This window comes from Coffea eugenioides, chromosome 11 (genome assembly GCF_003713205.1).
Source record: "Coffea eugenioides isolate CCC68of chromosome 11, Ceug_1.0, whole genome shotgun sequence".
Classification (NCBI taxonomy): domain Eukaryota; kingdom Viridiplantae; phylum Streptophyta; class Magnoliopsida; order Gentianales; family Rubiaceae; genus Coffea; species Coffea eugenioides.
This window is the reverse complement of record NC_040045.1, coordinates 35,029,247-35,048,066: the sequence shown is the minus strand read 5'-3', so window position 1 is coordinate 35,048,066 and position 18,820 is coordinate 35,029,247. Positions and strand designations below refer to the sequence as shown.

At 34.7% G+C, this 18,820-nt stretch overlaps 1 protein-coding gene across 1 annotated transcript; it reads left to right on the top strand.

The window, feature by feature from the left end:
• Window positions 1-15,660: 15,660 nt before the first annotated feature.
• Window positions 15,661-18,615, top strand: LOC113752395 (receptor-like protein EIX2). The gene has a single exon (XM_027296508.1). It carries the CDS (start codon window positions 15,661-15,663, stop codon window positions 18,613-18,615), a length of 2,955 nt encoding a protein of 984 aa, XP_027152309.1.
• The last annotated feature ends 205 nt before the right edge of the window (window positions 18,616-18,820 follow it).

The following is an 18,820-nucleotide window of genomic DNA, read 5'->3' as shown; positions in this document are numbered from 1 at the left end:
CGAAACCTCTCAATTAGACAATCAAGTGTCATGGCCACGTGAATAGGGGAAGGAAGACAAACACCCATTTTCCTCAGCAACTTCGCCTTCGTGACCGAGATTGGAATGACCACTTCAACAGCAGTGTCCTCTTGATTCATGGCCTAAAAGGCTTCATCTTTGACCTCTCTCTGTTGTCTTCATCTATCTTATGAGGATGATTCGCGGCTCATGATGGTGCGCACTCTAGATCAAGTCTCCGTTTTCTCTGATGGAGGTCAGGAGTTCATCATTCTTGAAGATTTTCAGTTGGGTCCATTGGCAGGCAACAAATTAAAAGGAAACTAAAAATAAAAACTACAATCTCCCTCATCTCTCTCCAAAAAAAGAAAAAAAAGGAACAACATAAATTAAAAGAATATAAAAGATTGTTGGGATTTGGAAATTTTGACAAAAGGGTTAGACGTAGTTGACAAAAAAAAAAAAAATTTGACCGAGTTTTGGCCCGGGGAAAAAAGTTGAAAGAGAAAGAGAAAGGATTTTCTGAGTATTGAATTAATTAATGATAGACCAAACATACACAAGTTTTTTGCCCTTCTTATATTATAATTTTAATTTTTTATTGGCCAAAATACCCATGGCCGGTGGTTGCGAGCAAAGAGATAAAAGCGATGAAATGCCTACATTAGAACGAATCATACAACAATTTGTGTTCAGTGTAAACCGTGTTGTATAGCCCCGCGTGAATGGTCCAGCGGTAGCGCCTCTCACCGGTGACCCTTGAGGTCTCAAGTTCGAATCTCCGCTCTGCTGGATTCCTCCGCGCACTTATCATGTTCGGGTCGGGTTGGGATGCCGGGCCCGAGCCGCAGGAGATTAGTCAAGCCCCCGTAAGAATTGACCCGGACACCCCTGTGTCGACAAAAAAAAAAAAAAAAGTAAACCGTGTTGTATAAGAAGTTTAACAACAGGACCCAACCGTACCAAATCACTGTTGCGCCTGCCCCACGTCCCCCGTGCGTATTGAGTTTCAAAAAATCCTCTAAAGTTTTTTAAATACACACCTCAAATACCTAAATACACAGAAAAATTTTTTTCCTTCTTTTTTCTTCTTCTTTCTCCCCACACCTCAATCTATCACCACACCAAACACACCTCCATCGGTACCAACAGACTTTTTTTTCCTTTCTTTCCTTCCTTTCTCTCTCCTCCTTCCTCTTTCCTCCTCCTCCCCACTTTCTCGTCCCCTGCTAGTTGTGTGATCAGAGCTAGTTGTAGGTCTGGTTGCTCGACCAATAGGGGAGGTGGGTAGCGTGGGAAAGGGGGAGGAGGTGAAGGAGAGGAGAGGAGGAAGAGGGAGGGAGGGAGGAGGACGAAGAAAGAGGGAGGAGAAGAGAGAGAGAGGAAAGAAAGGACAAAAAAGGTGGGAGGGAGGCTCTGGCGCCAGTGGGAGTGGGGTGGTGATAGTAGGGAGGGAGGAAGGATGGGACACTTGGGGTCCTCGGTTACATGTTTTCTATGTTAACCCAATGTCACCTCTAACATTGCGCCAAGTGTCCTGTTATTATTTGTACTTTAATTTTCTAATAATTCAACTTAGTTTGGTTTAACACAAGTTTTCTCTACCCTCTAAAACTTTGAACCAAAATTAATCGACCGGTTTTGAGTCAAGTACTCACAATCTGTTGCTTTGGGAAAAAGAAAAAGAAAACCCTAAATAAAATTGCCTCTAAACTCTTTCATCGTTGATTGCTTTGAAAAAGTCAAAAAGAGAAAAAGTCCCTGAAAGCTTATTGACACATCGGCTTCATCATGGTTTCTGTATTACGGTACTCAGATTACTTCTTGTATTCGCCTTTGGAGGCTGCAGAAGAATGTATGAGATTCCACTTACTCCCACTCCAATCCTTACTGCCTAAAATCATTGCCCAACATCTTTGGCTATTTATCCATCCACGTTTAACAGCCTGATAATTTAGAAGCATGAAAGACTGAAGATGGAAGATGAGCAATTTTCTGTAAAATTCGTAAGTACACGTTTTCTTAGTTCAAAAAAAATTGTTTATTAAATGCACTGAGATATGCAATTCTCATTCTCAACCTGGCTGCTGGAAATTCTTTACAGCTAGCCATTTTTGCGTGGAATAACCAAAAGGCGTCTCTTTTGCTTTGTGGGTTCTCCTCCATTTTGCCGTTTTTTGTCGCTAGAACTTGTTTTGGTACACCGGCTGGAAAAAGGCAGCAGCAATTTTGGCTTGAGCTTACATTGGAGGCATTAATGGAGGAGTGCCTCTTGATTCCAGTTCCATAGTTTCTTTTCTTGGGACTATTCTAGGTGTATTGGGTTGAAGGTAGCTCGTTATAATGGGGGCTGCTGGACCTGCTGGCTAAGTTAATAAATTGTTAATCGTAGTAATGGTGTGTCTGGGGATGTTTATTGGGCTCAGTTGGTGTTAGGATAATGGAAATGCAGAGGCTGCTGTGTACATCAATGATGAAAGTATTGGTGGATGAATTAGACCGGTCAGTTAATTTTGGTTCAAAGTTTTAGAGGGTAGAAAAAACTTGTGTTAAATCAAAGTAAGTTGAATTATTAGAAAATTAAAGTGCAAATAATAACAGGATACTTGGTACAATGCTAGAGGTGGCATTGGATTGGCATAGAAAACATGTAACCGAGAATCCCAAGTGAGGATGGGAAAAGGAGGGAGGAAGAAGAAAGCAAAATAGAAAAGGAAAGGAAAAAGAAAAGGAAATGAAAACGAAAAAGAAATTTTGTTTTCCCAACTCTCAAATATACAAAAAATTTTCTATTGATTCTATAATAAATTATAGTAAAATTTTATACAAATACCCAAAAGACACACCTTCTGAATGGACTCATTATTGTTACTTGAGGACTGACTAGCAGCATTACCATGGTAAACCAGAGCAAGAAGAACCCTGCTAAGCCCTCATAGCAAAGGGAAAGTAAGACCTGATCTTATTCATCAATTTCAAGCTAAAGAGTGCCTTTATTTCATATACAATCTCGAATCACAGGAGTTCAAATCTAAATACGGCCTCCAACTGGGCTAGGTAGGAACCCAAAGGCGGATCCATACAAGGCTCTCAGTTCTTCCAAACGTAAATTAGGTACTAATGATGTATCAATCATTTTCAATGCAAAAGCCTACACAAGAATTTCGATGAGAGACCGTTGTAGTGACAGGTTCATGAGTTTGAGTTATTGGTCTTACATTAGTTTTGGAGCAAAAGAAATATTGTATAGAGCTTCCCTTTACTAAATTGAGGTATCAATTTCATGTTTCTACTTTTTGCATATTTTCACTTTTTAAAATAGGTTTTTTTTTCCCTTAAATTCTCTGATCTTATAAGCACTATTCTGTGCAAAAAAAAAAAAAAAAAGAGAGTGGACTTACGAAAATTTCAAACATTATCTTTCACCTTCTAATTTAGAAATTTTTTTTTAAAAAAATTTACTTACATACAACTAAAAATCAAGCCTATCTCCTATTAGTCATAGAATGGACAAACCCTTTAAAATAAGGAGTTTTTTTTTTTTTAAAGTCAAACCAATATTTATTCATTTTTTACATTTGGTCATTGGAAAAAATAACTCCTCCCACTTAGCAATACATTTCTCATAGTATTAGAATTTGAGAATTTGAATGCCAGTACACAACTGTAAATTCATTCAAGTGTACTTTCATTGAGAAACGATGGTTATATGTTGCCTTAAAAAGTTTAGTTTCCCAGAAAACATCACAAATGCTGGAACGAGGGACTACCAAATTTATTGATTTGACAAAAACTTTTGGTACTAACTAAAAGAGTAATAAATATATTAGAAGCTTCAAGAATTAAATCAACTCCTTTAACACAGTCAATACTTTTTTTTGCCCTCTTTCAGTATTAGCATTGCTAAACAACATGAGGTTGAGATTGCACAATTACTGTACAAAATATTAGACCCGTCAATTTCATAATATAAAGCGTGTAGAAGAAAAACAGGAGAACAAAGAATAGCCATAGAGTTTAAAATCAATTTGCAACTTTAAGAATTTGGAACAAGTTTTTCTATTAGAATAAATTGCACTTAACCCCCTCAACTTCCATTTTGTCTAGTTTTGACCAATTTAAAGACCTATTAAATTCTTATATTTTGTGTTGCAGCATTTGACCTATCCTTTTCAAGGCAAGAAATCAGGTTTTTGAAACCAATTGGGAATTTTACCATTTTCATTCCTAAACCTTTTTACTAAAATCGATTTCGTCCTTAATGATTTTTTGTCATCAATGTAGTCCTTAAAATTTTAAGATTTGTTGATGTACACAAACAAACTTTACGAAAAGAATAAGTAATTTTACATGTACAACTACATAATGCAAGTGCATATCAATACATGTAACAAATACAATCCCGCGTAACACAACTAGAAATACCCTTTGTCCATATTTGCGAAACAAGAATTGAACCAAATAAGGATGAAATTGATCAACTGAATATTTGACGTGGGCTTGACGCCTCACTAGCTTCACATTATTTATGGGGAAGAAAACATTAGGAAAACATAACCAAAAAGGAAAGAAAGAAAGAAAGAAAGATAAGGAATAAAAAGATCTTAACAAATTCAGAGCTTGTGAGGATGGAGAATAGCAAGAAGTTCTTGAGCTGGCCTTATAGCTAGATTGACGTACTATTTTGCCATTGGGAATCAGTAGTATTTCCCATTTGAAACGAGTCACCACATTATGCATATAGACGAGTATTACTCATGTCCAGGACACATTCGTGGCCCTCCGCCGAATGGAATAAATGCATAAGGGGTTACACCGTCCTTCAGAAATCTTGATGGATCGAAATTCTCAGGGTTTGGAAAGTAATTTGGGTTCTTGTGTGTGGCATCAGAAGTCCAGTGAATCTGTCCTGGCATCAGAAGTCCAGTGAATCTGTCCAAGTAAAGCATAATCATTTATTTGTATTATAGATTTCCCATCCAAAATTAATTAGTATTGGTTGTACTTTACCATTGGAATATTAAAACTAGCAGGCAAACCATTTCTAAACAAACGTGCTTTTGCAAAATCAATTAAAAAAAAAAAAGACTAACTTACGCTTTAGACGAAACATAAAAAGCATTGAGGAAAAAGTGAAACAAATTAGCCATTTAATTTAAATAGTTAGTAAAAGCAGAGAAAATAAGAAAACTGTTCAAAAGACTTTAAGATTACCTTCTTTTCTTTGTAAAAAGATTGATCTTCAATCGATTTAAATTACGTACTCTTAAATTTTATTTATCTGAGTGGCAAAAGTTGGAAAAGGGGAAAGCTTTTATACTCCAAGAATTAAACGAAAAACAGGTGTTTACAAGGGTTGTTTATGTCGCAATTTTTTTTGACATTATCTTAATTATTCAGTCAGAAAATATAAGTGGTGCTGTTTCGAAGGACTAAAGTATAATTGCAAGAACGTTCTGGGGTAAAGTGAAATTAAACGTGAACTTTAGGAGGTGCAGTGAAGGAATGAATTTACCTTGGAACCCTTCGGAATTAAATATCCTTCATAGGTGAAGTCGGTGATAGCCTCTGAAAAACACTTAAGATCCTATACGTGCTTAATTGAAAATGGAAACAATGCGTCTTCACCATATCAACAAGGTCTGCCGAAATCTTGGAGAATATTCATTGGGCTAGAGACTTACAACCAACAAGAGACATAAAACTAAGAATATGTGAATGCAGTATTAGGTTTATTGATTCGCGTATTCGAACGTGAATTCATAAACTTAATACTGCATGTCGATTCGGGAATCCATAAAGCTAATGTTGCATTCACATATTCTTTTTGTTTTTGGGTACATTCATTCACGTATTCTTGGTTGTATGTCTCTAGCCATGTTAGTTTTAGGTTTATGGCTAGAGACATACAATAAATATTGATGCAATATTAGGTTCAAGATTACGCAGGTGAACCGCCTTGGAAGTTAACGTACCCAAAAAAAAAAAAAAAAAAAATCCAAACAAGCCAAGTTGCATGGAAAAAACGTAAATGCAAAACAAAAGCAATCATGAATAAAATAGTTGGACTGCCAGCAGCAGTAAAAGTCATTTCTTGGAGTTTAGAGCCAGTGTTTTTTGATAGTTTGCATTTTTATTATTAAATTTATGATTGTTCTTCCCTTGATTTTAATCAAATAATGTATTAATTGATAGATTCTATTTATATTTGGTTAATAGTGCTAATTGTAGGAAAGTGAGTAAAAAGTAATTTTAAGACAATTTTATGAAAGACTATACCAGTTTGACAATTTTATAAAGGGATAATTTCAGAAACCTCGCTTGGGGTTTCTGACAATTTCACTCAGCTCCCCCCAATTTTAGAAAATTACACTGACCTCCCTCGCTTTTACTATTTAAGTAACATTATAGACCCATTAGGTTAGAATTAGACTTACGTGTCCTAAAATACCATTATGCAATATCATAACATCAAAAGAAATTGAAAAAAAAAAAGGTTTAGTGATCAATTTAACCAAAAAAAAAGTAACAACACTTTTATCCAAATTTGCTATGCTTCCACAATAATTGTAAACCCAAAACCTCATCAACCTTTCAAGCAAACTCCAATTTAATTCCCAAATTCTATCAATTTTGGTATCATTAAAATCCCAATTTATTGATAGCTATGCCAAGAGCAACCCCATACTCTAATGGTATTAGGAACAGAGAAACTAATCTTTATGACAAACCACCGCAAATACTTATAACTCAAATAAAAATGAAACTAAATGAAGAAATTAGATTCTAGTGCGTAATAGACATAATAGCATAATCCAGAGTCATCCCTTTTTCTCTTCCAACCATAGCCCATTAATTTCATTTTTTTTCCTCTCTGTCACAACCATTTTCATCATCTCCATCTAATTTGACCATGAAATTTTCATTTGCTTCCTCAATTTGTAATTTGTCAAATTTTGATTCTTTAATATATGCAAATTATAATACGAGAAGAAATAAACAAGGGAGTTGATAGTTAAGTACCACGGAAAAAGAGAAATAGACAAGAAATAAATATTTCGTGAGATTTACATGGTGGTGTAGTTGACGGGTAGAAGAAACTGTGGAGTTATAGATAGGAAGGAGAGAATCATAAGAGATAAAAAAAAAAAAAAAAAAAAGAGGGAAAGAGAAAAGAAACTACTGTTAATTAAAGTGGAGTTAGAGATGATGACGAGTTGTTGCAGGTTTTTATATTTTCTTTTACTTTTGGTTTGGTTTTTGTATCCCACATATGTGATAAATTATCTATTAAGTAGAGGGTATTATAGCCATTTTATTAAACCGAGGGAGGTTAGTGTAATTTTTTAAAATTGGTTGGAGCTAAGTGAGATTGTCAGAAACCTCAAAGGTTTCTGAAATTAACCCTTTTTATAAAAGACTATAAAGGAAAGTGAGGCAATTTTATAACAGACTATACCAGTTTGGCGTGGACGTGATTAAGACACGCTGTCAGATTCGAAAGGCTCGGAATTTGGCGCGCGAGGTAGTTTCCTGATTCAAATTGAAGTCCTTTTCCAAGATATTCGGTTTTCCATTTGGAAACAAGGAGCTCACCTTTTGTGTAATTAGGGAAATATCTCTTCCGTGAGAAATTTGGATTAGTATTGGTAGTAGTAAATAGTAATAGTTTAGGAAAAGCAAAAAACGCGAGTTGCAGGATTTCTTGGCTGTCGTGACTTTAAAAAGGATTGTGCCGGGTCCGAGAGCAGAGTTTGTTGGGTACGAAACAAAAAACTAAGCGAAGAGCTTTTCTCTTCGTCGTTTCTTTTCTTTTGCTTTTTCTATTGTCTGACGCTCATGCGCCTTTTATCAATTGAATAATTTGAATTGCGTTGTTTGATCCCAATGATGCCCAGCTAAGTTTCTTTTCTATTCAACGAGTAGCGAAGGATTTGGTTCAATAATTATTTTTATCTATTTTTTTCGCTAGTATTCGTATATTTTCTAATTTAATTTCTCATGATTGCTTTGTTATTTGAATAGTATGGGTGTCCGATATTTAATTCAACTTAACAAACCAATACAAGTTACGATAGTTAAATTCGTAATTATTTAATTGTGTTAAATTAGTGACGACTAGTGTAATTGGTTTCATGTTAAGGAGACATATAATCTAATTTAAATAAACCTTGATAGTGTATTTGTTGATTAGAACAGGGTTTTTCTAATTCCTAGTGCAATCAAGAAATTAAATTTTACGAGTGTACCTAGAGAAGTAGTTAACGGGTGTACTTTAATTATTGAAACAGTAAGAAAGAGTTAGTTGTCATTGCGTGCTTGATAACTATAATCAAATTATTAGTGAATATATGAAATAATTATTGTATTAATGAGTAGTTGTATGAACCACTTTTGAAATCATATCCCTGGCTAGAGCTTGTTTACTATTGATTTAAATTTAATTTTCTTTCGTTTAAGTATTTTTCTTCTGCTAATTATTTCTGTTGAGTATTTATTTTAATTTTAATCATCCACAACCCCCTTTTAGTTCTTACTTGAAAGGAAACAAATTTCCCCCCTAATCCCTTTGGAAACGATCTTACTTGCCATTGTATTCATTTATATTTTTGTTGAGTAGGTTTTTATTATTGCATAAACTCGACACCAGTTACTTTTCACAATCGCATTCAGGACAGACACTTTTTTTTTTCTCCCGCTCTCTGAAATTTCTAATGAGTATGCTATTTCTTCAAACTTCAATGGCATGTGGGGGTCCTGAGGCTAGTTAGATAAGTAATATTCAGCCATGTTCTAAGTTAAAAATTTGAGGTTGTGATGTCAATGAAATGTCTAACGGGACCAAACAATTGGAAAGAAATAATGTTTAAAACAATAAATATTTAATATCAAGATTTAGTATAGTAAAAAGCCTGAACAGGAAAAAAAAAATGAACAGGCCTAACATTAGGATACAAAAAAAAAAATTTCCAAAGAAGACGTGTTGGCTGGAAAAAACATAAAGGCAATCACCATTAAAGGCGAAGTGATGATTTGTGTTTTTTCAAATATCAAATATCAAATAATAGTTAATCCTTTTTTGTTCCCCTTCTATTTGTGTTTTTTCTATTTCTTCTCTTAGTAAGCAAACATTTCGTTCATTTTTAGGCAGTGTGCATTGGCATTTCATAGGAACTGTGAATTTAGACTACGTATCTGTATTTATTTGCATAATCTTTATATATCGCAAATCTTTAGTTTCCATGATGACATAGGCATTTCAATATTGTTAATAATAATTAATGGTGTACCAACATTTCTTAACAACACTCCATCATCTATATATATATATATATATATATATATATATATGTTTTTTTCAAAGAACAAGGAACCAGTGGAGTAGCACTAAATTTCTCTTTTGCATAAACGTTTCGTATTAAATTGTTTATTTTAAGTTCCATCATATAAAAGATAACAATTTGAATAAACCGCCAAATAGTTGACAATGTTAATATATAAGTATTTGATTACTTTTGCTAATGAGATCTTGATCCAGTAACTAAAGTTGAAATCTGAAAACTAGAGGTCTTAAGTTTTAATCTCTCTTCTCTCACTCCACTTCTTAAATTCCCCTCTCTTCTCTTCGTGTTAGTCAAAAAAAAGAATTTTAATCACTTTTCTCAATACATGTCAATAATAACAATTAAACAATACATTTTTTTGGGCCTCATAATTGTACTATACGAAGCCCAGATAAACCTCATCTTAAGATCTGAATGTTGCTCAGACTAGGCCCATCTATACGGACGATATCACAGGCCTTGGAAAAGAAAAGACAACATGCCAACTTGTATCATTAGTGCATGACGTACATGATAGCAAGAAACTTACCAAAAGAGAACTTTACAATTGTTTCCCCAAGTTCCCAAATGTTAAAAAGGACAAATATTTCCAGAATTAAACTTGAAGCAAATGTTGTTGTCATTAATCGTCCTAAATTGTTGTATTCTTTTAGTGCAATTATCTTGAATGTTTTTCTATATTTTGGAAGACAGTTATCATGTATTGGTAATTTTGATTCTCCACACTATGCATGTATTCAGGTTTATTTATTTTCATTTGATTTTATGAAAGATTTAGAGCAAAATAATAAAAAAGTCTAAGATTCAAATGGTTTTTTTTCTGTCTCAAGAGTACGTGGAAATGATAGCAAACTTCTAATCAAAAAAATAATGCATTTGCAGAAAAATCTCGTTAGGGTGCAAATCTCTTCAGGTGACAAAGGTGGCCTCAGTTGATATACTTCAAAGAAGACTTGCGTATTATCCGGTCTTGCAACTTTTTTGATGAATGAATTTAAGCACTGTGGAGCAACACAGGGAAACCACTTCCGTAGAAATGTGAAAATTTTGTAGCATCTCACAAGGTATAATATAATAGATGTACAGCAATAACGTAAATTATATTTGTGTGTATATAATAGACACTAATAGCAGTGGAACTTAATCAGTCAACTAGTTTTAATCCAATATCTACAAACTTTACATCTAACGTGCAGCAAATGCACTTTTCCCATGTCTAGAGCAAAGGAGGGTAACTAATTGATGCAAGTAATCCATTTGTAGAGCAAGATATTAATCAGACTACTTTAAGGAGAGAAAGTTAAAATAAATCCTAATTTTTTGCCCCGGGGGAAGACTCCATGCCTGCCTTTCAGTTAACAGGCAAACACCTTTGATACAAGGGCTAATGGTGGAGATGATGTCTTGGGTTGAGGCACCGAATTCATGAATTGTTAGTAGGGCTGTGGTTGTAAAATAGGAAGAGTGTGCTCTTACCATATGGCAGCAAATTGAGTGGAAATCAACTTCAAATAACTCTTAAAAGAGTGTCTAGTAAAAAGGTGTACTAGCAAAATTTGAAATAAACCAATGCAGTGACTTGGTTGTTTGCTTGACAACCTAAAAACTTGCATTAGCTGTCTTCTTATTTAGCATTTCAAACATTGTGACAAATGGTTTGCCTTTTGAGTCTGTGACGAATTAATTAAAGGGTTAAATGAGAAAACTCCCATGAACTATTACACTAGTTACACCCTAAATTATTTTAATAGGCATTTTACACCCTTAGTTAACTAGAAAATAATAAGAAAATTAACTCCATCCAACTAATTGATCAAATGACTAATTTATCCTCCATTACAAGGTCATAAGTGACAAAAATACCTTATTGATAGAAAAAATTGTCACTTTAAATGGATTAATTTTCACTTCATAATAAAAGTCTAATTGAAAACATATAACAATAAAACATATGATCACTTTGAATGACAATTAAAACAAAAGAAGTAGGGAAAAAAAGAAGAAGAAGAAGAAAGGGAATATATTCAATTCGAGAATCACAGCAACTCTATTTTACCACATATTTCAAGTTAGCCTAGGTAAGAAAAGATTCTTATCAAGGAAAAGTAAATAATATAGGTGTTTTTATTGAAACTTTTAAGTCCAATATTTTGTTTACTAATATGTGGGTTTTAATTTTGGTTAGTTATTGAATCTTTACTGCAATTATTGTGCTAAATTCATATGAAAATTTTTGGATTCTATCCAATTTTATTCTTGTGAAGATTTCAAGTGAAATTTTGCTGATTATATGAAATTATGGCATTATGTTGCGTTGAAGAAAATTATGAGATTTTAAAAATTGCGACAGTAGTCGTCCAATTTTCATATTTTGCCCCCATTTGGATCCCAATGGTTTTAATTCTCATTCAAAGTGAAGCAATATCTTCTTTTTTTTATGTGTTAACACTTAGACTTTTTGTTATAAAGTGAAAATTACTCTATTTAAAGTAGCAGTCTCCGCCACCAAAATGTATTTTTGCCACTTAAATTTTTAATGACAGATAAATTGATCATTTCATCAATTACTCGAATGAAATTAATTTTCAAGTTATTTTTAAATTCACCAAGGGTGTAAATGCTTATTAAAATACTATAAAGTGTAACTAGCTTAATAGTTCATGGGGATTTTCTATATTTAACCATATTATTTTCAAGCAAATCAATTATTCTAAGTCGATTCACATTTTTACAAGAAAGTGTTAATGTAGTCAAATATCAACTAAAAATCGCAAACGTATAAACGTAATAAAAAATCACCAGCCACCAACCTTGTCGAAATTTTCAACACTTGCCTAATGGAAAATATAAGGAGCCACCCACTGGGTTTGGACCAAATTGCCAATCTTGTTTGATAGCTCTCGCTTCTATGAGTTGTCACTTCATGAAATTCACTCAATCTCAAAGAAAAACCAACCACCAGTTACATCACAGGGCAACGACTTGACTCGCGAGCCATGAAATTTTTCTTTTGAGAAATTAGAAGGAACCATCCAACAACGAATTTGGACCAAATTGTCAATCTTGCTGTCGCTTTTGTCGGTTGTTGCTTCATGAAACCTGGCTGGATCTCAAACATCATAGGGCTACGACGACTTGGACTTGACTCAAGAATCATGAAATTGCTGTTCTGATGAACTTTATTCTCCACAAACGACATCCCGTGTAGTCTTCCGAGATGGTACCCCAGATAGGTATACATGGCAACAAAGTAAAGGCAACTTGGTGCAATTATACTGATATTGGCTACTTTTTGACCGTCCTAAAGCTATGGTTACCATTGACCAGTGTACAATTGTATTACTATGACTATTTTAATTAATCTCTTAGTGTATGTCAAAAAAAAAAGAAAAAGAAAAGAATATCTTAGGATCTAAAATCAAATTGAAAGAAAGAAGGAAACAATCACAAAGGAGGATGTGGCCAGCGAAGAGACAGGAGAACAAAAATAAGAAAATTCCATGTTTTGCCTCTGTGTGAATAAAATATAAAGACAAAACATCCAAAAAAAAACTCAACCAGTAAAGAATTGATGGATACTTGGGCAATTAACATATAAGAAATAAAGCAATTCAACCCTCCATCCACTGAAGGCCTTATACTTTTCATCTTACGATGTCTTCATCTTACTAAAGTCAAAGTTTTTTTTATCTCTTTTTTCAATGCTATCAAATTTGAATTTTTTAGAGCAATTTTGAAAACAAATCCATAAACATCACTGTCAAGCTACTATTATTAAAAAGTTGGAAAAATATAACAAAAAATTTGGGACTAAAGGATATGATAGTTAATTCCTTTTTTATACTATTTGTGTTTTTCTAATTTGTCTCTCAATAAGCAAACATTTTGTTCATTAAATTTTTTACAGTGCACCGTTAATACTTATAGAAACTGATTATGTGTTGGTATTTATTTGCAAATTCTTTATATATTCAAAATCCCTAGATTTTCAGAAGGCGATGACATAGGCATTTCAATACTATCATATAATATATAAAAAAAATATGGGTACACATCCAAGTAATTTACAAATACTCAACCTTATTTAAACTGTATTTAATATAAAATTAGTGAGTTTAGAACTCCATAATTTTATTTATTGAGCTTTTTAATTGGCCAAAGATCCAAACTTGTCAAGTAATTAATCTGGATCAAGATAAAATTACTCTTAGACTGGCGGCCTGTGGGCACAAAACGAGAAACTCCAATCTTCAATTTTGTGTATAATCAGCGCATGACATATGATTCTCCTACCAAAAATTAACCAAAGAAGGACCTTTTACAGTTCATCTCCAAAACTACATGTTAAAAGGAGGACAATTCTCCAGATTCAAACTTGAAGCCAATTTGTTTTTAATTTTATTTATCGTCGTAAACATGAGTATTTTTCAGTATTGTAATTATCTTGTATGTTTTTCATAGTTTGGAAGAAAGTTATCATGTATATATTAATAAGATATCTATTCATTATTTTTTTTCCACTTGATTTTGTCATGTAAAACCAGAGAATGAAAAGGTCTAAGATTCAAATGATTTTTAGTAGTGTCTAAAGAGCACGCGGAAATAATTCGATACTTCTAATTGAAATACTAAAGCATTCACACAAAATTCTCATTTAGGCTGCAAATCGGTTAATACCACTTTGTCCCCCCAAATCTTGGACGATTATCCACTTCAGTCCCTAAACTTTAAAATGGGACATTTAAGTCCCTAAACTTATAAATACTTCCCACTTAAGGAAAATTATTAACAAATCCTGAATGCCATTGGTGGTCGAAGTGTCCCATTTTATTAGAATTTAGGGATTTAAGTGTCCCATTTTATAAGTTTAGGGACTTAAGTGAGAGGTATTTATAAGTGTAGGGACTTAAGTGTCCCATTTTGAAGTTTAGGGACTGAAGTGGATAATCGTCCAAAGTTTGGGAGGACAAAATGGAATTAACCGGCAAATAACTCATATGACAATGGTGGCCCCACTAACAAGACTCAGAAGTCTTTCAGTTTTTGCCTCTGGCCATACAACTTTTTGACAGATTTAAGCCTAAGGAAAAACACAGAGAAAATACCTCGTTGGAAGTGTGGAAAGAGTTGTAATAGAATTAGTCAAAAGTAATTGTACTTTATCTTCCAGGATTCACACCCAGCGAATTTGGAATATTAAATTCTGACGTTTAACAGCCAATCGTGTAGCACATTTTTTCCCATGCCCCACGACGTGCATGCTCGCTATTTTTTTTTGCAACAAAACAAGAAAATAGAAAAAGTGTCGTTCCATTATTATTATTTTTAATGTAAGTAAGATATCCTGAAATCTAAATCTCTCTTTTATATTTATTTTCTTCGTATCATTCAATTTATCCCTAACTTTAATAATTAATTTTAATTTTAATTATTTTTTCTGTCTTTAATTTTAAAAGTGAACTCACTTGTAATTTACGTTGGTCAGTACATTATGATTTTCATATTTGTTTGGCCATAAAGTGAGAAAATTAAGAAGTAGAAGAAGAAACGGGAAAAACGATTGGAAGAATGATTCATTCGATAAGTTTCTTAAGAGAAGCTACAATGCTTTATTTGATGCAATCATATCATAAATTAAGATTGAGCTTTCTGATTACCCCAAGTATCAATCTATGCAAAATGCAAGTTAAATATTCTTTGAGCCAAAACAAAAAAAAAAAAAAGTTAAGAGACATTTTGAGATGATTATTCAGATGTGCTTCTAGAAATTTTAGATTGATTGGTAACTGATTATTTTTACTTAAGTCGAACTAGAAAATGGATTGATAAGGTCATTGGTAACTGATTGCAAAACTTTTCTACAATTAACGCTCAACTGATTGTTCCCTCATTGTCGTATGTAAAACTGGAATTTGGATATTAACTGAATGGAACTATGACCTTAAGGTTTGTATCACTTGGTTAGAAAAAAGTTTAGGCACTATGTTATCATTTTTACAGTAAAATCTTATGCAAGATTTTCCTGTTTTAAAGATACTTTATTTCATGCAATTGGAAGAATTTCAGCACAGAATAAGAAAAGAGGGAACAGTTTCCAGGAAGTGGAATAAAAAGTTCAAGCTGCAGTGATAAAAGGACAGCAATCATGCGACTTTTGAACCCCGTTTCCCACGAAACATTGGACCTATAAGTAGAGGCTTTCAAATTTTGGCTCAACGCATTCAAAACTTCTCATGAATATTGTATGAAAGCATTGATTAGTAAAGAAACCCCAAAAAAAAAAAAACACATCTCGAGTCTATCAGCCGGTAACAATATGATCAAATTCACTGCATTCATTGTGTTATGGTTTGTTTTCTTAACAGGTAAGATTGATCTTGGTCTCCACGCAAGAGCACATTCAAATGTAAGCTGCCTTGAGAGTGAGCGGAAAACTCTCCTCGAGTTTAAGAAAGATCTAATTGACAAATCAAATCGCTTGGCATCCTGGACCGGAGAAAATTGTTGCTCATGGGAAGGAGTTGGATGTAGCAGGAACACTCGACATGTGGTGAAACTTGATCTGCGCAATAATGCTACTTTTGATTTTGATCGATTTTGGGGAGGGGACACGCAAAATTATTTCTCTATCCATGGTGAAACTTGCTTGGGAGGCCAGATAAGTCCTTCGTTAGTGAACTTGCAGCATTTGCATTACTTGGATTTAAGTTCGAATTATTTTGCAGGAATTCGGATCCCAGCATTTATAGGATCCTTGAAAAATTTGAGATATTTGAACTTCTCTAATGCAGGTTTCAATGGGACAATTCCTCCTCAATTAGGAAATCTCTCAGCTTTAAACTATCTGGATCTTGGTAATAAAATTGGAAGTTTTAGTTTTGAGACAAGTCATCATTCTTTGTCGACAAAGAGTCTCTGGTGGGCCACTAGCCTTTCTTCCTTGAAACATTTGGACCTCTCGGGAGCGGACCTAGGCGAGGCTCAAGATTGGTTGCAAGCACTCAACAAACTTCGTTTCTTATCCTTGCTAACATTACAATCCTGTAGTATTTATCCCTTTCCTCATGTTGCACACCTTAATTTCACATCTCTTACCTCCCTCGACCTCAGTGAAAATGAATTTAACTCCACAATCCCTCTCTGGTTGTTTAATTTAACTTCACTGGTTCATCTAGACCTCAGTTCCAACAGTTTTTTTGGTCCAATAGTTCCTAATAACCTTCAACATTGGACTTCACTAAGCTACCTCGATCTTAGCTACAATCAATTCAATACTTCACTGCCCGATCCACTTTTCACTTTGAACAATCTCGTCCATTTGGACATGAGTGATAACCAAATCCAAGGCCCACTCCCCTTCAGCCTAGGCAACCTGACTTCTCTTGCCGTGCTGCACATGGGATATAACAAGTTTAAAGGCAAAATCCCAAGTGCGATTGGGCAACTTCGAGAACTCACCGAACTCGATCTCAGTGGGAATAGGTTCAATGGTACCATTCCATCCTCTCTTTGGATGCTGAGTGAGTTGAAATCCTTGGATCTATCTGACAATCCATTGAGCGGGGAGCTGCGTGACATTCACTTTGCCCAACTCGCACAACTGAAAGACTTACGCTTATCCTCCCCTCTACTTGCTCTGAACGTGAGTTCCTCATGGGTCCCACCATTCCAGCTTCAAGTTATAAGAATGCGTTCCATCAAGATAGGGCCCAAATTTCCTCTCTGGCTTCAAACTCAGCAAAGAGTCGAATATCTGGTCATGTCTAATGCAAGCATCTCAGATACTATCCCAGATTGGTTTGAGAGAGTGTGTCATGGTATAAAATATTTGGATTTCTCCGGCAATCACATGATGGGAAAACCACCCGTGTGCAAAGGCAACAGTGGTCATGAATTTCGCAAAATATTTTTTTTGGAGTCCATCAAATTCGAGGGGCCTTTGCAATTGTTACCAACAGATATTGCTGAATTGTATCTTAAAAATAACTCACTGCAAGGGATTATTCCACACCCCGACATTAACATGACATTGGATATTCTTCGAGTACTAGATCTCAGTGATAACCACTTCATCGGCAGCATCCCTGATTCGTTGTGCAGCTTACAAATGCTTGTTGTCCTGGATCTTTCTAACAACCAGCTCTCTGGAAGGATCCCCTCATGCATTGGTAAGCTTAAAACGTTGGGTGCGCTACTTCTGGCAAACAACAGTCTCCACGGGCACATTCCAATTTCATTGGGACATCTCAATGATCTCCAGTCTTTGCACTTGAACCGAAACAATTTTACAGGGACGGTCCCATTCTCTCTGAGACATCTGAAAAAATTGGAGTACCTGGATCTTGGAAATAATAGACTGGAAGGCATTATACCATCTTGGATTGGGGATGAACTATCTCGTCTGAGGATCCTTGTGCTTGAATCTAATAATTTCCACGGTGACATTTCCGTGAGCCTCTGCAAATTATCATCCCTTCAGGTTTTAGATTTGGAAGACAACAACTTAACTGGCCATATACCTCGCTGTTTTAACAACTTTACAGCAATGATTTCGACAAAATTGGACCGGACAGATGTTTTTGTCGATGTTTATCCTGTAATCGGTGAGGAAGCAAGCTATAGGGAAGAACTTTCAGTTTTCATCAAAGGAGGAATGTTGAACTACACCTCAAGCAATGTGGCATATGTTAGATTCATGGGGCTCTCGGGAAATAAACTAAGCGGGGAAATACCCGTCGAGTTAATGTCTCTTGTTGGATTGCAGGGTTTGGATTTATCTGGGAACCATCTAAGTGGAAGAATCCCAGAAAACATTGGGAACTTGAGCCAACTTGAGTCTCTAGATTTATCCAAAAATGACCTTTCCGGTCCAATTCCTCAAAGTTTGTCGAACTTAAATTTTCTGAGCTGCATGAACTTGTCGTTCAACAAGCTAATTGGTCGAATTCCATCCGGACGTCAACTGCAGACATTAGACGACCCAACCATTTACATGGGAAACAGTGGACTTTGTGGTGAACCGCTAGACAAAAGCTGCCCTGATGGTAAATCAAATGCCGGAGAATCTGATGGTGATCATGAGGATGGCAAGGAGTCTTATTTTGATTGGTTTTATGCTGGTTTGGGACCTGGTTTTGCTGTTGGACTCGTGGGATTCCTCAGTGTTCTATGTTTCCAAAAGTCATGGCGTTATGCATACTTCGGATTTCTGGAGAGCTTGTTCAATAAAGTATGGGTAGAAATTGCATTGCTAAAAAGGAAGTTTAATTGAGTGATTTTACATGTATCATCAATTATAGTTGTAATGTCATGGCACTTCATCTCATTGCAAAATAATAAAGTATAAATAAGACATTTCCACTTCCATTTTGTAGAGGAACTTGGCATGTAGCCAAACGACAAAAATTTCTTGCACAGGCAATTAAATGCAGTGACGACCTAGCAACGAATTAAGCAACACATAGCTAAAATGGTTG